The sequence below is a fragment of the Aulonocara sp. 'chitande type north' Nkhata Bay genome, linkage group LG1 (assembly GCF_057382095.1).
Source record: "Aulonocara sp. 'chitande type north' Nkhata Bay isolate Kocher_YH1m ecotype deep benthic linkage group LG1, A_spYH_male_GT1.1, whole genome shotgun sequence".
NCBI lineage: Eukaryota > Metazoa > Chordata > Actinopteri > Cichliformes > Cichlidae > Aulonocara > Aulonocara sp. 'chitande type north' Nkhata Bay.
The window spans coordinates 30,272,425-30,294,707 of NC_141344.1; the positions used below are offsets into that span (position 1 = coordinate 30,272,425).

At 40.2% G+C, this 22,283-nt stretch overlaps 1 protein-coding gene across 2 annotated transcripts in view; it reads left to right on the forward strand.

The window, feature by feature from the left end:
* Nucleotides 1-22,283, forward strand: part of adamts7 (a disintegrin-like and metallopeptidase (reprolysin type) with thrombospondin type 1 motif, 7) — a 91,986-nt gene that overhangs the window by 49,709 nt on the left and 19,994 nt on the right. For both annotated transcript variants that reach the window (XM_086292880.1, XM_086292870.1), the window contains exons 14-23: nucleotides 1,814-1,934; nucleotides 2,299-2,543; nucleotides 2,876-3,017; nucleotides 8,344-8,470; nucleotides 10,336-10,549; nucleotides 11,502-13,271; nucleotides 13,560-13,712; nucleotides 16,324-16,497; nucleotides 17,445-17,591; nucleotides 18,212-18,374. In XM_086292880.1, coding sequence (XP_086149006.1) covers nucleotides 1,814-1,934; nucleotides 2,299-2,543; nucleotides 2,876-3,017; nucleotides 8,344-8,470; nucleotides 10,336-10,549; nucleotides 11,502-13,271; nucleotides 13,560-13,712; nucleotides 16,324-16,497; nucleotides 17,445-17,591; nucleotides 18,212-18,374 — 3,256 coding nt within the window. The remainder of the gene's footprint in view (nucleotides 1-1,813; nucleotides 1,935-2,298; nucleotides 2,544-2,875; nucleotides 3,018-8,343; nucleotides 8,471-10,335; nucleotides 10,550-11,501; nucleotides 13,272-13,559; nucleotides 13,713-16,323; nucleotides 16,498-17,444; nucleotides 17,592-18,211; nucleotides 18,375-22,283) is intronic.

Genomic DNA, 22,283 nt, shown 5'->3' on the forward strand with positions numbered 1-22,283 from the left:
TGGATTCACAGAAGTCTGGAACCAGGTGAATGTTATTGCTCACAAACGAGCCTCTAGACACCTGTACACTAGCAGCTGTGTCAACCATTTTGGGGATGGTGAAGAGTTAGAAAAACACAACCTAAGTAAGACAATTAACAGACCACTACACAACTTACTTTAGCTGACCAACTTACCTCCCGCCACACACACGTTAACAAAACAACTTACCCAGTTCCAAAACCTTGCCCTGTCTATCTTCCGGAGCGTGCTGGGCTCGAGGCAACTTTAAAGGCAGAACTTCAGCGACCGGAGCCCTGAATTGCCTACCCCCGACAGAGAATTAATCCCCACCCAGGATTACTCCAAAAACAACAAAGGCAAAATAACAAAAGAGTGCCCGAAGGAGGAACTTAAAAAGCTCAGCTGGGCACTCACCTACCTTAACTGGGAAGTTATTAATCTCTAAAAGGTGCCAAAGCGAGATAATCAAAAAGAAAACCAAATCCAACACAGAACTCCCTTTTCAAATATCCCGGACGAGCCCCCACTTGTTACGTTCCCCTGGGGGGTCTAGGCGGGGAGGGGGAAGTAACAAAAGTGACCGGGTCAGAAAAAGGAGTCAAGGAGGCGAAACAGTTAAATAAAACAGTTTTATTGAAGTAATTCAACTAAAAGAGACGGACAAGCCGCTATCACCATAAAAGTAACACAAACAAAACTCAGGCATTGGTCAGTAATGCAAAATGTCAAAAGGAAAATGCAGCTCACTAGCTGACAACCACAAAACACAGCTCACCAGCTGGAAACACCGCAAAAGCACTCAGCTCACTAGCTGTACCCACACAAATGGCACTCTGGCCCAGAGCTCACCCTGCTCTGGGCTTAAATACCCTTAATTGCTGATGGGAGTCAGCTGCGCCGGAGGGAAAGGTGGCATCTCAGGTAGGAGGTAGTGGGACACGCCCACACAGGCACCCTCAGGAGAGAGAGAGGCCCTGCTAGGGCCGTAACACTAGGAACACCACGGGAAGCATGTTCCCATCCTAAGTTTGGTCAAATTAATTAATTAAAAAATAAGTACATACCTTTTTTCAAGTATTGTATATAAATGCAACTTTGAGGTACTCAGTTTTCTGTTGCTTTCAACTCTTTCAGTAGTATTATTGTGCTATGAATATCTATTTATTTGCTATTTTGCCTAGCTTTAACTTTAGAATAGAATAAAATAGAATTGAATAGCCTTCTGCCATTGCACGTGCATAATTAAGAAAACTATTGAAATGCACAGTTAAAATTAGTTTATTGATTTGGCAGCTAAATCCATAAGTTAGGTAGCAAGATAGTGATGTAATTAAACATTAATGGATATATTATTTAATATATTATATAGATGCAATTCTGCATAATGCATGCTTAAAAATAGCCATGTTTTCTTGCTATTGTGTTTGCTCTTTTACCAAAGTCAAACTTTGTTTACATGGACTTAAGTAAGAGAACCACCTGATGCAGCTCAACTGCTGCCTTTTGTTTATCTGGATTACATGTTGTGCCTTCATTTGCACCATGCCAGAGTACAGTATCCAGCAAACCCAACCTAAAAAGTAAATAAATAAATACTACACTATAATATTAAGGATTACTTTGAGCTTCATTTGCATCATCTGCCCACTCCAAACAAGTCAAAGGTACATGAGACAGCCTCTGCTGTTTTTCTGGCTTTTAGAAAGCGATGTAACAGGAACTACCACAGTTCAAAGGGTCACCAAGTCACATTTGCTACATAATGTCCGTTATCGTGATACTGATCATTTTTGTGGCATGTTTCTAACAGAATATAGGCTGTGATTACGTGATAGATTCCACTGCTGTAGAGGATCGCTGTGGAGTGTGCAATGGTAACGGCTCCACCTGTACAACTGTGAGGAAAACATTTGAAGAGAGTGAAGGGCTGGGTATGTTGTTTTCTTTTCTGTTTTTTACATTAACCCTACTCACAAAAGTTATTTTGACATATCACAAAGATGTGTACAAAGAACAGATGTAAGAAATCAAAAGGGATGATGGGTAAACTGAGTCGAGCTGTTTCTGTTTCAGAGTTCAGGATTTATTTGTTGTTGTCTTAACATATTATTCCACAAAGTCTTTGCTGTGGGAGAAAAAACAGATTATAACCTCCCAAAATAGTATGTTTTTTACAGTTGTAACATTTTTGAATGTCTTTTTTGTGGATACATCGTTTAAAACACCGCGTATCAGAATACTTGTATTTCTATTTCACAAAGATTGTTCTTTCACTAAAATTTCACGTCTTTTTAGGCTATGTAGACATTGGACTGATCCCAGAGGGAGCCTGGGACATTCACATTGAGGAGTTGGGAGCAGCTGGAAATTTCTTGGCACTCCGAAGTGACAATCCCAGCAAGTATTTCCTGAATGGTGGCTGGACGATCCAGTGGAATGGAGAATACAAGGCTGCTGGAACAGTATTCACCTATGAGAGGACCGGACAGCTTGAAAACCTGACATCTCCAGGGCCCACTACAGAGCTTCTGTGGATTCAGGTATGAGTAAACCCACGGTTTTAAATGCATTATCCCTTTCTAAGTCATAGAGAAAGACTCTGTTTATTCCCATATGAAAAGGCTGGGAAACAAAGTCCTTTGCATTTTGATTACTTTCAAGTCTTTAAACTGCATACAGTTCTGCTCCAAATAAGCAAATGTAGTAACTATAATAATTTTTGTTGACACTGGAAATAGTCTATAGCTGTGCAAATAAGAGATGGTGAGGGAAGTAAAATTTCACCACTCAGCATAACTATTTTCGATTCTACCTTGCACCTCACTTTCTGTTGCCATGAAACGTTTCTTATTTCTCCTCTCGTGTGTTACAGCTTCTCTTTCAGGAGGCCAATCCAGGAGTGAGGTACGAGTACACCATCAGTCAAAATGTCTCCGAAAAGAACAACACCCCGCTGTCAGTTTTCTACTGGAAATACGGTTCGTGGACTGAATGCAGCGTTACTTGCGGAACAGGTAAGAGAAACAGCTTTGCTATACATAAGTGGGCAAACGTACGGGGAGTGAGAGAGATTATGGCGTAAAATGTGCCACATGCCACTATTTTTGCATGTGGAGGAATAGAGACCGTTTTGATGATGAAGGTGGAGCGTACTGTTCAAAATCTCCCATAGGCGTTTAATGATGTGAAGACCAGTGAAATCGATGATTTATATTCATCTTCAGAGTCATTAAACCCATGAGTGAGCTCTCATGGAGACATTGTTATCCTGGACGAGGCTGTTCCCATCAACACAAGAAGTGTTTCTTCACAGGATAAAAGTGGTTGTTCAGAACAGTTTTGTATTGATTTACAGATATTCTGCTCTAGCCAGCGAACCAGAGCTACATCCGCTCACTATAGGGGTCAAACATGAGGTGACTTTAATTTGTCACAAGACAGTCAATAGTTTCTGAGAAACAACAAAAGAATGAAGAATGATGAAGAAGCATTTATGCTGTTGCTTCACACATTTCAAATACAAAAATCTTGTTAAGATTAAAGAGGCCAGTATGATCAATTGTTTGCTATTTGTTGCCCTCGCTGTGCCGTCCTGTTTTCTCTTTTGCTTCTTATCGCTTTCCACTCTCCCGTGTGGCCCTGATGGATGGACCCCCTCCCAGAGCCTTGCCCTGCAGTTGATTTCGCCTTCTTAATTTCTTCTCACATCTGCTCATCTTCCTTTTGTACTGTAATGGCCTCATTTTTCAGTTGAGTGTCACAAGGTTGTCAAATTGTCGCGTAATGAATCAAACTCATTTTGCAGGTTACAAAGATGAGACATACAGAAGGTTATGGTGGAGGTGGAGACCTTTTTTTGTCAGCCTTGTGTAACCCCACTCAGGATTTATGCATTTCCCAATGTGTGGGGAGTTTCATAAAGAAGAAAGAAATGCCTTTCTGACAAGTCCTTTCATCCCTTTTACATATACTCGCGGACACCTTGACCGCGTGGTTCTTTTAGATTTGACATTGATTTTCTCAACTTTTAAAGCTTGTCGTAGCACTGAAGCTGTATTTTTATGTATCCAAGAAAACACTGAGGGAGTCGGTGGGGCTTTAGGAGTTTTAGTGCCCAGTTGGATGCTGTATAGCAGCGGTCCCCAAACTTTTTTGCGCGACGAACCGTTTTAATGTCAGACAATATTTTCACGGACCGGCCTTTAAGGTGATGCGGATAAATACACCAAAATAAAATGATACAACCAAGACAAAAACTGTGGTATGCTGCAAATATAATAATAAACAGGAATTCGCTGTGTAATTGTGTAACTTTATCAGCAGTGTCCTCCTGAAATGCGCCAACAACATTGAGAGTAACGTCCTCCTCTCTGCCCCTTAATACTTTCTGGTCGCTGTGGTAACACGTAAATATTTCCTTCAAAATAAGACACAAAACTACAACACGGGAAAAGACCCAGGGAATCCGAGCTAACGATAAAAACCATGAAAACCATAAATTTCACATCTGAACCTCAACTCTCGTGGCCCGGTACCGAACGACTCACGGACGGTCTGTGGCCCAGGGGTTGGGGACCGCTGCTGTATACCATAACATTTAAACCCCAAATGTCACTTGTCAGTTGTATGTCACCATGGTGGCATGGTTGTTGGCAATATTACCTCACAGCAGTCAGGTCCTGTGTTTGAATCCACCATTTGGCTGAGACCTTTCTGTGTGGACTCTTCGTGTCTGTGTGGGTTCTCTCTGCGTAATCGGGTTTCCTCCCACAGTCCACAGACATCCAGCTAGTTGGGTTTAGGTTTATTGCTGATTCCAGACTGCACCTGTGCGAATGTGGGCATGAAAGGTTTTCTGTCGTTACTTTTTTTTGTGTAATTTTGTTGTTGTTGTTTTAAAGTCACTACATAGTTAGCACCAGTCTGCCTCTGGTTTTGGATGATCTGGTAACAAGATTGAAGTTCAGATTGGTTAGTGTTAGATTGTAACATAAAGATTAAAGCTGGGAGATTTTTTCGATACCAGGTGTAGAGTTTCTGTGTTTACTTCTTTGTGTGTTTTCAGGATTGCATCTTTGGTATTTTCATGTGGTTTACTTCATTCCTCATTTATGTAACTCTTTATTTGTCATATAGCTCTTTAAATGTTGTTTTAAATATGGATAAAAATGACTCTATCCCTTCTGACTTCTGTTTCTGGAAAGCACCAGTGTATGTCTTCTTTTTCAATAAGATAAAAGGAAATGAAAATACGTAATTGAATGGTGTTCAAAGTTCAAATCCATTTTAAACTGCCAAATGGGTATAACAACAAGCTTCTGCAACCCCTAAAGCTTGTCCAATTTTGCCAAGTAGTCTCAGTGTTTAGATATTTCTTTCCTCTTCTTTTTTCAGGCTTTTATTTTATTAGACATCATTTATCTGTATAACCTGGAAATCTGTATTAACCTCCCAAATAGGGGTGTTGTTTTGAGCTTGAAGATCAGTCAGAGCCTTTTCAATGATAGTGAAACTAAATCAGTGAAACTGTTGTCCTGTTCTCGGAGACAAATGAAAAATAAGATTTGACTTTGCTTTCAAATGCATTTTCAAGAGTGATGGCCTTGGATGAATTTAATCATGCCAATACTTGTAACAATAACAAGCTTCACCGAGTGTCTTTCATTACTGCCTTTGTTGATCCTTTCATAAATATCACTTTACAACCACCAGCGAGGAAATTCCTATTGAGCCTCGCTTCAAGTAAAAACTGCACACAAACCAAATTGTGTTCCTTTACTAAAGCATTGATAATGCTTTATTGTTTAGTCTTTTTGTTTTGTTTTTTCAAAGAGGACAATTTTTTATAGCATGGTGACTCAGTGATAAATATCGCCGCTATGCAGGAAAAAAGTCTGAGCCTCACAATATAACAGCGCTCTTCTTAATGTGGCGCTTCCATGTTTTCCTTGTGTTTGTTGACCATTTCTTCCCAGAGTTCAGATCGCTCCTGGCTTTAAACCATGATTCATTTTCCATCAGAGATATTTGGATGCCACTCAGTTTCTTCATCCTGATCACCAAAGCTGAAACATCTGCATATGTTGATGGAAATCATTTTACTGAGTGGGCTGTCTAGACTTGGTGGGATTCAGAGATTTGGAAGTGAAAGGCTTAATTCTGAAAATGCCATAAGGGCAGCAGCAGCAGAAGTACAGAAGAGCTAATACAATAACCTCATCTGCTTTAGTATTCGTTAGTTAGTACACGATAACAAGACAGTACAATGGTATATCTAGCTGGAGATTCTTTATCTTCCCTGGGTGTCCCTGTTTTACCCACATTCATAAGCTTCTCGGTGTACCAAGAATTCATGATAAGACAACATTATTTGTCCAAGTAGTGTTTAAATTTATCCACAAACATCATGTCATCAATATGGGGTGTTTCTCTGTATTTTCCCCCCATATCATTTCTTTTCTTCTTTTTTTCTCTGTGCAGCTTCCAATCTCACATAGCTGTCATGACCCTTAAGATGTATCTTTGAAGGTGTAAATTAGCTATCAAATGTGCATTGTGGCCCTCAGCAGGATCAGAGCAGAGGGCGCTGTGAACTGAGGGTTGTCTTCTGCTTCGACAGGATGAAAGTCCCCTCAGGAGAGTGAGAGGAATGATGGAGAGCGTTATCACATGAGATAAACCTGTTGTCAGCCTATTAGGTACAGTTAGTGCAGTGCTTTTTGAAACCATAAAGACTCACCATCCGTAAATGCACACCACGATTCTGTTGATATCTTTTCTTGTGGTGTAAACCATTTAGCGTCAGGTGGCTAAAATTAACAACCAACAAATTTGTAAAATATTGGATGAGAAGAGCTACGTGACACGGGCTTCGAGAAGCTTTGAGAATTTGGTCGATTTTTCGTTATATTTTTTACATGTACGTAAAAGCAAAGGTATCACTGGAACTGGAGCAGTTGGTACTCAGCATACTGTTAAAATTCAACAGGACTGTTCAAACGTTTAATATTTAATCAGAATCCTTTCACGTTTAAACATGCACATATTTCAAACACTGCCTACAGAGACTTTTAAAAAATGGCTTTAAAATTTTCTATATATCGCTTAAATAAAGGAAACCTATCATCATTAAAATGTTTTTTAAATTTTTTTCACAGTTCTTTTTTCCTTTCTTCTTAACTCATCTTGAGTCACTATTTTTATTTACCTTGTTTTAATCATTGCCATTAAATTACTTTTACTAGTGTGTTTGTTTATAAATCTGTTATTGGTTGTCCATATGTTTGAAATAGAACGATAGCTCTTAACTGCCTAACCACAGGCATATGGATTTAGATCAAATATTTATATATTAGTCACAAAAATGCAGATTCTTGGTTTATCTGCAAAATGGTTTATTGACTGTGATGCTTCTCATGAACACCTCGAGCCAGCGTGTCCCCAGGTATTTTCAATAGGAGGAACAACGGGACTGAATGCTGACCAAGGAAGGTTTTGGATATGAGTCATCCTGAAAGGCTGGCGCTACTCTGACAGGAGGCATTGTCCTGCTGAAATAGCCACAGGACAGTGTGCAGCCACAAGAGTGGCACAGCTACAGCTTGGAGAACCTCATCTTGGTACCTCTGTCCAGTCAGGCTTGCCAGCAGTGCTGGCTTTCAGCCACCAGTCTGGCCTCAGTCGCCTTCAGTCAGTTGCAACATGGTGGCTTAACATGACAGTGTTGTAAATACTGGGTTTTTTTGTGGATTTTAAGACTAATTGTGTGATACTGTAGTAAATTCGTGTTTGGTAAACGTATTACCAACCCCTCCATGAACTAAAATCAACTGGAATAGGCTTTGACTATGTTAGGGTTTAAAGTGATGTTCTGAAAAATGGATTTAAAGCAAAGATTCAAAATGTGTTTCATACGTTTTTTTCTTCTTCGTCTTCGTTTTTTGGCTCATTTACATTGCTCGCAGCATTTATCTCAGCATACACCATTTCACAATGAAGTGAATGAATCAAAACACAAACGTGCCAGTGTAGCAGTCTTTTTTCTTAATGTTAAATGGTTCAAAATTACTTTTGTTGTGAAAGCTATGGAACGGGTTTGCAAATAAAATGTACATTAAAATGGGCAGCTCTGTTTTTCCACTTCCACCCATATTTTTAATTATGTTGTAAATGTAATCCTTTAGTTTAGTCTGTTAACATCTTTTTACAGCCCTTGGTATCGGATTCAGTTTTTAAAATGTGTAACGGATAAATATGTTGACACTTTTTGTTTTGTTTCTTATAATCATTTATAAGTTGTGTACTAGATGTCACAGAAAGTTTCTCTCTTCTGTATTTCAGGTGTTCAGAGGCAGATTATCCACTGTGTGGAAAAGACAACTGGGATAGTTGAGGAGCACTTCTGTGACCACTTAACCCGACTTGACCACAACCAAACCAGCTGTAATAAGGATCCTTGTCCAGCCATGTGAGTTGGGGGTTTTTTGTCTCCCAGTTTTACAAAAGGACACGTGCAGTGTTGGTACTTTAACCCTCGCACACACAAAAAATTCTGCGTGCTCTACAATCATCAAACAATCAAAGCTGCCAAACCTAAAGTTACAGCAAGTTTAATATTATTCTACAGAATAAATTTCCATGTTGTAACAGTTTTTAATTAACTCAAAAATTGCAGTTTGACATTTATTTTAATTTACTTTTTCAAGCCTTTGAAGACAAATTGTTTTTTATGTATTTTCTTTTTTCAAAAAAATTACCTTTTGACTTTTTTTTAATTGGACAAGACAAGAGAAGTGAAATAGCCAGCAGGCATTTTTACTTCCATGCATTTTACACCACCAAAGTACAGCCTATCATTTTGTTTTAAGAGCCCAGTGTCTTCTTGGAAAAGGATGTTTGGCCAGTGGATCAACCCTTCTCTATGGAGGCTGCAGGAGTGCCATTGTTTACGCTTTTGTGGGATGTTACAGTTGATGTTCAAAAGACAGTGCTTGAATTATGATCCATCCATCCATTCGCTTCCGCTTATCCTTTTCAAGGTTGCGGGGGGCGCTGGAGCCTATCCCAGCTGTCATAGGGCGAAAGGCGGGGTACACCCTGGACAGGTCGCCAGTCTGTCGCAGGGCTAACACATAGGGACAGACAACCATTCACTCGCACATTCACACCTAGTGACAATTTAGATTAATCAATTAACCTATCCCCACAAGCTGCATGTCTTTGGACGGTGGGAGGAAGCCGGAGTACCCGGAGAGAACCCACGCAAACACGGGGAGAACATGCAAACTCCACACAGAAAGACCCCGGCCTGATGGAGGAATTGAACTCAGGACCTTCTTGCTGTGCGGCAACAGTGCTAACCACCGTGCCACCGTGCTGCTTGAATTATGAATAACAAAAAAATTTTTTGCAGAAATAATTAATCATTTATTTATTTGTTTGTTTGTTTCAGTTCATGTGGAGAGTCTAAGGAGCTTGAAAAGAAGGCGTCCTTAAAGACATTTCACCTCTAATCCAAGAAGCTTCTTCGGATGAGAGGTGAACCAACTTCAAGGACCAGACGCCTTCTTTCCAAGCTCCTTAGACTACAATGACCTGGATGACAGAGAACCTTCACAGACATATTCATGTGGAGATGATTTTTTTCTATATTTAGTAATGTTTAGATTTTTTTACAAAGACAAAGTTTGCCACTTTTAGTTTTCTGTGAGGAAACTTTGGAGTTGCATAAGGAAAAAGGTCCGATGTAAAACAAATAAAATAAAATAAATCTACACAAATCAAATATGCAGAGCTCCCTGCTGTTGCCATGCTTTGTTAAAAAGTGAGTGAAAAATATCTTCTTTATTTCTCTGTTAGATGTAAAACATGCCAGTAAAGATTTTGCATGTAGAAACTCTATAACAGTTTTTTTTAGAGAATATTTATTTCCAGTGTCGATGGTAATCTATAAAAGTCAATTACAACAGACACACATCAAATACAGGCAGCGAGGTTTATATTCATAATGGATGGATGAATACATTCTCACTGTAAAAAAATCAGCAATATAAAGGGTAAAAATACTGTTATGTATGCATAGCCTTTTTTTGCTTGAAACTAAATGTCAAACATAACTTTGAAAAAGAAAAAGAAAAAAAAAATACAATGAATGCTCACTACATTGCTGCATGATAATTAAAAAAAATATGTATGTACGTACGTACATACGTACAGCCATCTAAAACCACCAAGACTCATCTTTATTGTCACAGTCATTAAATACACTCTTATTCTACACAAAGCATAGCATTGCATTTGAAATCAGTGTAATCTTTGTGTCTTGTTGTGTAGATGGTGGGTTGGGGAGTGGCAGAAATGCTCAGCGAGCTGTGGGAGCTCAGGCCAAACTAAGAGGACAGTTCTTTGCATTCAAGCATTAAGTGCGGAGGAGCAGAAAGCCCTGGAGCCCAGTAACTGTGAACACATCCCCAAACCTGAGTCACTATCCTCCTGCAACACACACATCCCCTGCCCAGCAGACTGGACCACTGGCAGCTGGTCAAAGGTGAGTGTGGGTCAGAATCTGAGGTTCAGGTGTAACCAGACAGCAACCTTCACATTTGGGGAAAATGAATTATTTACTAATCGTGGAGAAAGTTTTCTAGTTTTTTCTATTTTGAAAGCATTCATTCACACAGAAAATTTTCACATCTCAAGCTTTTTCAGTTGTTTTACACATTTAGTGTTACTGATCATTTAAGACACTGCTGGTTGCTTAAATGTCTTTTGTGTAACTATTCTCTGACTCTATTACACATAGACACAGTGTGGAATAAGGCAAGAAGCCAGATTTAAGGGTGTTTAAATGTGAGCATTTATACCCTGACCTCTCCCTATTCTCAGCATTTCTCTGTACTTTTTTTTTTGCCAGGCCTTTTTGAATGGATATATGAAAATCTTTTGTCCAGACCAAATTGTTTCTCCACAGCTGTTTGAAGGATGACCATAAATGTATGGTTTAGATAGTCATCTCCTTCAGTCTTAACTGCTCAGCCTGTTTGTGACAAGGACTAGTTGAGAAAGATATAGCATTAAGTGAAGGTATGGCTGATGCCCTTCCCCACACAGCACCAATCTTAACACCTCCTTAGCCTTCCTCAGCTACCTCCATTTCAGAACTCCCTGCTGTCCATCCTCCTCTCAGATTAACCTGCCTAGACACATGGCTGTCATGACTGGTGAGGTGACAGCTGGATCATCTACACTAAGTCTAGACCCCTGATCTCATCAGTCCTAAGGTCCTGAAGTCCTGTGCTGCCCAGCTGTCCTGGAACAGCTCTTAAACCTGAGCTTGATGCGGGTACCAGCGCTATGGAAGACATCATCATATTGTTTTCCAACAGAGCTTTACACATTTTATAGTCTTTGTTATGTTTTTTAAGCACATTGTAAATCTACAGAGCTGTTGCATGGCTTAATAATGCTTTGGTCTTTTCTTTTTTTTCCCCCTCTTACAGTGTTCACTGTCTTGTGGAAGTGGAGTACGTCACCGTAATGTTACCTGCTCTAGAAACACAGGGGTTGATTGTGACCCCCAAAAGAAACCTTTAGCTGTTAGTACCTGCTACATCCAGGAATGTCCACAGATTGTCGATAATTTTGGAGGTTTCGATTGGTCTGGAAGTGGCTGGTCCAGCAAAGAAGTGCTTAATGAAATAAACCCCATACCCGAAGTCAAACCTCCTGCCAAGTACAGCACCACCAGAGAGCAGCCAAGAGTTCATAACGACCTTAATGACATCGTTGAGGGAGATTTCCACTACCACAACAACATTGAAAATACTGATCACTCTCAGGACAACTATGTCCCGGTGGATGATTTTTACTATGACTATAACTTTATCAACTTCCATGAAGACTTGTCAGATGACTTTGAGAGCAATGGAAACATTTCAGTCAGTCACGGTTTGAGTGTTTCGCAGGAGGTCGAGCCAACCCACAGTGTAAAAGAAGATGCTCACATAGAAATTGCAGCCACTCCCACAGCTACTTCAGCCGTTCCAAAGCCCACTGCCTACACTTTGGAAACAGAAAATCCTCAGAACACAAAAGTGAACGTAACAAAGGACAGTAAAAATGCAGCGGCAAAAGAGGTTTTGCAAACAAATTCTGAAAACTTGGATGACTATCTTTCTGAGGATTTTCTTCTGCCTGTGTCGACCACTCACTCTCCACTACTGTCTACAACTCAGCAATCAAAACCAGCGGCAGAGAAGCATGGCATTCTGTGGCTGCCTGAAAACATTAGTGCAGTGCCTAGTCTGGGTTCCACTACAAAGCAGCCTTTACAGGATGTGAAATGGGGGCAATATGCAGAGGAGGCTGAAAATAACTATGACAGCTTCAGTGAGGAGGAAAATCACACTGAGGATGTCACTATGACTCCAAAGCAGACTGTTTCTACTCCGAGACAACAAACAGCTATCAATACTCCTGACTCTACTGTTGAAGGGGCTCAGGAAACAAAGGAATATGATAATTATGACTATATCTCTGCAGACCAAGATAATGTCGAGAGTCCAGAACCTTCAGGTCCCCCCACATCAGAAACTACAATTCAGATTAAGACTGAATTTCCTCTGGATGAAAATACTGCAGAAATACCTCAAGCCAGTGGGTCAACATTATTTTCAAATGCCTTCACAATGGATGATGTCAACACGGATCAGACTAATTTTGATACATTATATGCCACTACCGAGAATTATTCACGGGATACCGACAGAGACCTCAGCACAACCTCACTTCCTGCCTCTGAGAAATCCATTCCTCCCCCTGTTTCCTCTTTGCTCATCTCAGGTAACCAAGAGGCCTCCACATCATTAACTGGAACAGCAATCATACCTCCTACTCAGTTTTCTCCAGCTGATTTCCCAACGCATATGATGAAACCGATTCCGTCAAAGCCAGAGTTCACTAAAACAACTGGAACGTATCCCACATCTCAAGCTCCGTTGTTTGATGTAGTGAATTATGACTACAACGAAATAGCCTTTCCACCCGTGGTGAGGAGCGGCATTAACAGTGATCCTGGCTCTTCATACCAGGTTTCAACAAACTCAGGAGCCACTCCTCAACACAGCACAACATCAGCACAAGACTCGGAGTCGCCCACACCTGCTGTGGCCTTTTTGCCAACCGTTCCAGCTGTCCTAACATCTGTCCAAACTTACGTCCACACACAAAACACTGCAGCTGCCTACTGGATTGCTGGCAACTGGAGTGCTGTACGTATGAAATAATTTACACATTACACCTGCTTTTATTTTCCAGGCAAATAAAAAACACAAAATAAAAGCATTATCTTCATTCTTTAGGGACAGGATTTGAGCTAGGGTTAACACAGCAAGCGTCAACGTACATAATAAACTGCTTTAATACCGAAAACATCTCTAAATTTCAAATGTGTTCTTATCCACAAGCTTTTCTTGTGCGTGCTGGTTTTCTTTGTGCATCCAGCCTCAAATTGTGCAGCACAAAATGATTCTAATATGAGTTATTATGTTTACGAGCAGTGCTCCACCACCTGTGGACTCGGTGCTATCTGGAGAACTTTGACTTGCAGTACTGGATCACAGTCGGACTGTGATCCCGCAAAGAGGCCCGCACCTGCCCAGAGGTGTTACCTGCGCCCATGCTCTACATGGAAAATTGGGGAATGGAGTAAGGTGAGACTACTTGTTTTATATATCATATATATGTATATATCATATACAAATCAAAAGTTAAATAAATAAAACTGTAATACGGTGGACTTTTCTATTTACTATTTTTTATTACGGCAGGATTTTAGGCAACGGTGATTTGTCTACGACTTTGGTCTAGACTGAACTCTGAATATCTCCGACTGGATTTGCAAGTCAAAGCTTTGTGTCTGATATTCTAGTGGGCATGTGGGCATGTTGGCATTTTGATGTTTTGTTTGCATTGAGCTCAGTGTCGTGTTTACTCAGCCTCATGCAGACTCTGACGTGGCTGTAGACTTATTTTTTTGCAGTCGTATTTTATAGTTTTTCAATAACAAACAAACAAACCGATGCAATGTTCCCCACCCCCTGGGATTACAGATACACGATGGAAAGAAAAAGAAAACAGCTTTGATATAATACATGGAGGTGGATATGAATAAGATAAAGCTAGTATACATTTATGGAAGGAATAAACATCATTGCATTGTGATTTGCCGCCTTTTCTTTTTTTACACATTCCATGAAAAGTCACAGAAAGCGTTTCTTTCATCCACATGTTGAAAGATGGAGGTTTGTCAGAGAGAAAATGTTTTCAGGCCAATAAAGATGCAAAAGCGATTGTTTTTGGTTGTGCTGCAGGAACCATGAGCTCTAAAAAAAGAGACCTTGAAAATGAAGATGTATGTACAGTGTTATTTTTTTCTGCACAAAAATGACAGGGCTTTGAAAGAAAATCTTCAAAAATTCCAAAGTCCCAAAACATATGAGCTACAGTAGCTGGAGCTTCGTGGCAATGTAAACATGCTGGGGTAACATTAGGATATGTTTTTTTACAAGTTTCACCGTTGACCAGTGCAAATGATGTACCAATTTAAACTGAATCGGACTTTGTTTAATGCAAAGAGAAATATGAAAACATTCCCCGGGGAGGTCAGTGTTAGATCCTGTTGCCATGGCACCTTTGTTTTTCCCCATGAGGATGGATTCATACTCTCAATCTTAGTGCAGACTTTAGACATATTACCTTTTCATAGAAGTAAACCAAGTTTTTCATCTATATCATTACTGGCTGTTAGATATTGGAGCCTGAAATGCTTACTAAGAAAACTGCTAATTTATAAAATATTTATAAAAAAAACAATTCATAAATAAATCTGCCTCAAGTAAACACGAGTGTTCATTTTACAAAAAGATTTCTTAAAAAAGAGCTAGACCATTGTTTCTGTGCCCAATTCAATTCAATTCAATTCAATTGTATTTATATTTCGCCAAATCACAACAACAGTCGCCTCAAGGCACTTTATATTGTAAGGTAGACCCTACAATAATACATACAGAGACAGTTTGACTCTGTTGTAATGGGGTAGAAGAGAGAAGACAGAAGAAAGACCAATGCATGTATACTTATGGGTCGTCTGTCCAACCCAATAAGCTAAACCAGCACTAGAGAAACGAGTGATGTGAAAATATTTTTGCAATGGACCTGTTCCATACAACGGAAGAAATCGAGTTGTGTAGTTCTGTAAACGCAGATTTGGGTAAGAAAACGAGCACCATATGGAAATGGTACAAAAGGCAGAAGAAAACCATCATTTTGTTTGTGTTAAATCTTCTTGTTTCCAGCTCTCTGTGTAAAACTGAGAGTGATAGGTTAAAGTTGTACCTTTTTGGACAGGTTGGGCAATGAGAAGAAAGTTGTGCTTGTTTAAAGATTTCATGGATTAATACACTTCTGATCATCTGGTTTAAGTTATACTAAATTAAAGGCAACAAGAATTGCTGGTAATCCATTTTTAAAGCCATCCATTGACTAACCTGACTAGATACCAGCTTTCTGGGGTGGAAAAAACACATTAAAATCACATTGCAAATAAGCTTCTTTATATTCATGGGTTACCCTAATGAAGGCTACAAGCTAATAAAGAGCAAGACAATAAAGCTGCCCTTTATACTGAAAGTGTTGCTGATGATTCATCCTCTTTAGACTTTCTGCTCTTTGCAGACCTTGGAAGTAAGTGAAGTTGTGCCTTTTCTGCCTTCACTAAGGTGTGAAGCTTATTTCTAACAACAAGTCCGCATCCAGGAGTCAGCTGGTACGTTTTAAGTGTTTACTGTCAGAAGCACTGTGATACAGAAAGAAAAAAACAACACGTTATATTTATGATGTCATTGACTTGCTTTTACAATATCAAACACTGAGTCATTAAACTTCATGCACATCTCACCTAAACACAAAACATATCCCGAAAACTTTACTGAATATTTGCCCCAGGTATCTAGCAGTTAGCTCAAGGCTAACATTACATTGAAAATGGGCTAACACGCTGAAATTGCAGCCGTTTCTCAACTGTTACACAAAACTATTACTGGTAAGCTCAACACAACACATAGTTACTGCTTACTGGCATGTGCTCTTTCAGGCACAACAGAAAAAAGATGAACAAAAAGTGGGAAAGACAACAGTTTGGCTTAAAGGCCTTTAAATGTAGAGAAACTGCAGCAAGTCTGCTGGTACAAAAAACACGTGGTCAAATTCGCATGTGCCAGAAGACTACTCTGTCTCTAATTGTTGGGCCATGTGTTTTCACAGTGCTCCAAGAATTGTGAAGGCGGCATTAAACTGCGGGAGGTTCAGTGCTTTGACCTGAGGGACCAAAGACCCCTTCGACCTTTCCACTGCCGAGCCATGTCCTCCAGGCCCCAAACAACGATGCCCTGTAACCTTCAGCCATGTCTTGAATGGTACACCTCCTCCTGGGGTCAGGTCAGTAATATAAAACAAAGGGTTAGTGACTTTGTGATGAAAAGCAGTTCTGTATACACAGATAAAATTTCTCAATTCAATAAAATTGAAGGCAATGCAACATTAGATTTTATCATTGTAGTGGAAAAAAGAAAAAATCTGAAAGAGTCAGCTGGTAGACACACTGTGTTTGTCTATAATTGCCTGCACTCAAGAATATGACTTTGGCTGCAGGGTTAAAGACAAAGACTTTGTTCTTTTAAGTGGTTTACCTGATAATCTTTACGTAACAAAAATGGTCACAGTTAATGGCTTATCAATGTCGAAGAAGCCTCCACAATTAAATTTTTATCAAATCAATTTTAAAAAATTAGCTTCTTGGAAAGTTTAGAGGGAAAAAAGGGCATTAAATGTCATCTGTAGTAACTCCTTGTTGAATTTAAATTTCTTCTTGCGTCTAAGCTTTGCAGTCATCTCAGTCAAGGCTGTAAGGCTTTACACTTCAAAGTATAAGAGCAGAGCTTCTATTACTTGTATAATATGGCCATGCTCCTCAATATAGTTGACAGATAATAGAGGTGCGTCCACATGGCTGTCATGATTTGATGTAGGTGTGTTGTGCCAGTAACACAGCCGTGATGTTTTATTTTCTTTTAACAATGCTATGAAAGGCTGTGGTTACACATCTAGATGCTGAAAACCAAAGAGCCTTATAGGTGTCAGGCTGTGGCGTATTTATGGAATCTATTTTCAATTTTTACTTAAGCCATCAAATTATTTTTGTTGTACTCTGTGTTTTTGATGGGGGGGATTACTGTTCTTTTTTAAAATTCGGTGCTGTGTTTTGTGGATTTTTCAACATCCCCTTGGATTTGTTTAATGTCTGAAATCCACAGAATCAATCAGTCAACCTAAACACTGAGATTTACAGCCTCCATGTGTTTGCTGTTGTGCTCTGGGTTGTTCAGTGCTCTGAGGTGTGCGGAGGAGGTCAGCAGCAGCGTATCGTCACCTGTCCAGAGGAGGATCAATGCGACAGAGACCACGAGCCCAGCACCATCCAGTCATGTAATAGCCATCCTTGTGCTCAGTGGCTTACCGGATCATGGGGACAGGTACTACGAAGGCATTGTTGATTGCATTTAAAAACCAAAATCACGAGAACATCCCTGTCGTTGATGAAGCATTATTGCTTGAGGTACGAAAGGATCATGATTACCTTGCATAGAAGGCTACAAAATAATTTGATGTCCATCCTGCTATCATGGATATTTCATACTTCATTTCATACAGCGTTTTTTTGTTTTTTTTCCTGAAGTAGAAATCCTTAAACAAAAATTGCAATCCTATAAAAGAGTTCATTGCAGACTATTCACGGTGTATTGCCAATTTCATGAGACACCCACATGAGCACAAGTGTTTGAGTAGAGTTTAGGGAGAATCAGTAAGGTCAGAATCAGTCAATCGGGGCCAATCAGGAGCGCTGAGGCAGTGTAGCCTCTCAGATTCACCTTTTAGATTGAGAATGTCAAAAATATACTATCCTCCTAACTGACAGCTGAAGCAGTTCTGCACGTCTTGTAATAGTCTAACTGGTGTCAGTTGAAATGTGGCCCTTAATTGTCAATCATAAACTCGGAGAAGAGTTTGGGGAACACTGATATTATTGTACAAGATAAACGTTGTTTTACTTGCCTTTAAAACACATTAAAATTGTTTCCCTCTCTTCTTGCAGTGTTCAACTTCTTGCGGAGTTGGAGTGCAGCATCGACTTATTAAATGTGTTGACACCAGGGCTGAGACAGATGGAGAAGTTGATCAAGCTCAATGTCACCACGAGCCACCGCCTGAGAGCACCCGAAAGTGTAACACGCAAGAGTGTGAGAGCGTACAGCCTGGTGAGTACGTTCGAAAGGAAAAAATATGGTTATTTGGTTAAATATTTCCCCAATTCCACAAAAGTTGGGACGCTGTAAAAAATGTAAATAAAAGCCGAATCTTATATGTTGTCCACAGTACAACATATAAAACAGTCAGTGTTTAAATTAAGAAGATGTGCCATTTTAAGCATCTCCCCTCAGTCGGTAAACATCTGGGAGCTGTGGAGACCAGCTGCTGGAGTTTTGGAGATGAATGTTGGTCCACTCTTGTTTGATAGAGGATTCTTGCTGCTAAACAGTCCCGTGTCTTCTTTGTCGTATTATTTGTATCATGATGCTCCGAATCTGGAGTCTTCTGCTGCCAAGCCGTGCCACGATAGCTGCAGCAGGCACTTTTGTTTAGCTTTGTCAAGCTTAAACGCACACAGCCTTCCCTGGAAAAAGACATTATGGAGGATATTTTCCTCTAAAGCCGTTATATACCTTTTAGCACTGATGGCCCTTTTGTAAACTGCAAATGTCATAGGGACTGTTGCCTGAGAACAAGCCAGATGGTCTCTTTCCATCCATGTTTTCAGAATTTAAAAAAGTGTAAAAACATAAAAATAACTAATGACAGAATGGTTTTCTAGAGAAGACGACAGCATTTCTGGATTGTGTTCACCTTTGGCTGCTTGTCTGCACAATAAAGGTTTAACCTGCATTTATGGATGCCACAGTGAACCCTGTTGGGATATATTACTGCCAAATTCAAAATGAGCTGAAATTATGTATGAAATAGTAAAATGTCTCACTTTAACCATGTTTTCGATTGTGATTAAAATTTGCTCTCAGGAGGTTTCCAAATCATCCATTTGTTGCCATTTACATTTTACACGGTGCCCCAACTATTTTGGAATTAAGTGTTGCATAATGTGTGTTTATGTTTATTATAATGATTATCCAGCTAATCCTCTATTTATGTAACACACTAACAGAATTATTGTGATAATCAATGATTACAAAGAGCACTTAAAGACTGTTGCGCGCCTGTTGCAGACGGTTCAATTAAAAAGATTAAATTAAAAAGATTGTGAGGATTAACAGATTTATATTTTGCTGCTGCCAGCAAGTGTAGTTGTTCTCACTAAGACAGGATTTTTTTTTAAACCTTCCCTAAATATTATATGTCAGTGTTAATTCAATTTTAAGCCTGTTTGAGCTGATTAATGCCCTGTCAGGGTGCTGGAGTACAGAGCAGGAACATCAAATCTCAGCTCCTTTTTTTTATTAGCATAGTACTGGTTTATTGAGTAGTGCACGTGATTACAGCATATCAAACTAAAACCAGTGACTCATTGTGTGCTAGCTAACATGAAGTGGAGAAAACCTAATGATACTACACTTTAAATGTTGACTTATGATATTTTTTTAAATATGACATTAAAGGATGTTATTGTAAACAATGATTAGGATCACTAAGGAAACATAAAAGCAACAAAGCTTCAGTCATGACCTTTTTAAACAGATGATATTGAAGGAAATACTGAAGATGATGAACAAAAGAAATATTAACTAAGAATGATCAAAACACACTGCCAATGTCCTGCAGCCATTAAATATCTTTGTGTGATCGGCTCCAGTCCCGAGCTAATCTGATATTTTAAATAAGTAGAGGAAACTGATTAAGAAGCAGATGTGGGTTGTTTTTTGGTGTGTTTCCTTTTGTGTTTGATAGCAAATAATTGGTTCTAAACATGTTAAATTACTCAAAATGTCATATTATGATTTTTTTTAAAAGCGCTCCAAAGCAACGATTCTCTTGTTCCAGCCGAACCAATCAGCTTTTTTACAGTAGTTGCACGCCAAATGGCAAAATGTAGGTCTGCGTCATGTATTGTGACAGAACAAACTCATATGCAACACGTGATCAGACAGAAATAATGTGTAATTTACATGAAATTCAAATCTAGCATCCACCACTGCTTCTTCTTCTGGGTGTGAGGGTACTGGTTAAAATGGCAATTACGTGGAGCTTCAGCATGAGTTAAGATTGTAATTCCGACATAATCTCCAGTGACATTAAGGCGGAACAAAATGCATAAGGGGTTAAAAGAAAACAAACCCAGTGATGTGGGTGACTTAGTTTTATGTGATGTCTGTTTCTCGCAGTTGAGCCTTGCGTGGCTAGATAGCTGGCTCAATTTCCCACCTGTATTGTGCCATCAAAATAGTGATGAAAATAATAATAAAATTCAATTACAATTGTTATTTATAGTACAAAATAATATAAGATAAGATAAGATAACCTTTATTAGTCCCACACGTGGGAAATTTGTTTTGTCACAGCAGGAAGTGGACAGTGCAAAAGTTATGAGGCAAAAACTAGAATACAACAAGAATAAATACAGTACACAACTGTACAGAATAGAATAAAATAAAATACTATACACAGTAGAATAAAATAAAATAAATATACAATAAGATAAAAATAGAATACAAATACAAATACTATATACAACTGAGTAAAAATACAACGATGACAGAAAGGATTATTGCACTTAGTATTATTGCATATGTATGGATGTGTGTGCTTGATCAGTTAAAGTCTTTGTTGTGGAGTCTGACAGCAGTGGGGAGGAAAGACCTGCGAAATCTCTCCGTCCCACACCGTGGGTGCCGCAGTCTCCCACTGAAGGAGCTGCTCAGTGCTGTCACAGTCTGCTGCATGGGGTGGGAGATGTTGTCCAACAGGGATGACAGCTTAGCCGCCGTTCTCCTGTCACTCACCACCTCCACTGGGTCCAGAGGGCATCCTAGAACAGAGCTGGCCCTTCGGATCACCCTGTTCAGTCTCTTCCTGTCCCCAGCAGAGATGCTGCCGCCCCAGCAGACCACGCCATAAAAGATAGCAGAAGCCACAACAGAGTCATAGAATTTCTTCAGGAGTGGGCCCTCCACTCCAAACGACCTGAGTCTCCGCAGCAGGTACAGCCTGCTCTGCCCTTTCCTGTAGAGGGCGTCTGAGTTATGAGTCCAGTCCAGTCTGTTGTTCAGATGAACACCAAGGTACCTGTAGCTGTCCACAGACTCAATGTCCATACCTTGGATGTTCAGTGGTTGCAGTGGAGAATGCTTGTGCCTGCGGAAGTCTACCACCAGTTCCTTGGTTTTACTGGCGTTGATCTGGAGGTAGTTCAGCTGGCACCAGTCCACAAAGTCTTGAGTCAGTCCTCTGTACTCCTTGTCGTCCCCATCAGTGATGAGGCCGACTATTGCAGAGTCATCAGAGAACTTCTGCAGGAAGCACTGGGTGGAATTGTGGGAGAAGTCTGCAGTGTAGATGCTATTCTACACTGTGGGGCCCCCGTACTGCAGACGACCCTGTCCGACACACAGCCCTGAGTCCTCACATACTGTGGTCGGTCACCTCACCTCACTCCTCACTGGAGTGGACCATCACCTCACTACCTGGATCCTGGACTACCTCAAGTCCAGGATCCAGGTAGTGAGGTGATGGTCCACTCCAGAGTTCACCAGCTTGTCCTTTAGAACCAAGGGAAGAATGGTGTTGAAGGCACTGGAGAAATCAAAGAACATGATTCTCACAGTGCTTCCAGCGGTCTCCAGGTGAGCGAGGGAACGATGTAGGAGGTGAATGACGGCATCATCCGCTCCAATGCCAGGCTGGTAGGCAAACTGAAGTGGGTCCAGTGATGAGCTTATTAGGCGCCGAAGCTGAGCCAGGACCAACCGCTCCAGGGTCTTCATCAGGTGGGATGTCAGAGCCACCGGCCTGTAGCTGTTGAGGTCCTTGGGGCGTGAAGTCTTTGGCACTGGTACAACACAGGAGGTTTTCCAGAGCTGTGGGACTCTTCCCAACCTCAGGCTCAGGTTGAAGAGGTGCTCCATCACCCCACACAGTTGGTCCGCGCAGGACCTGACGAC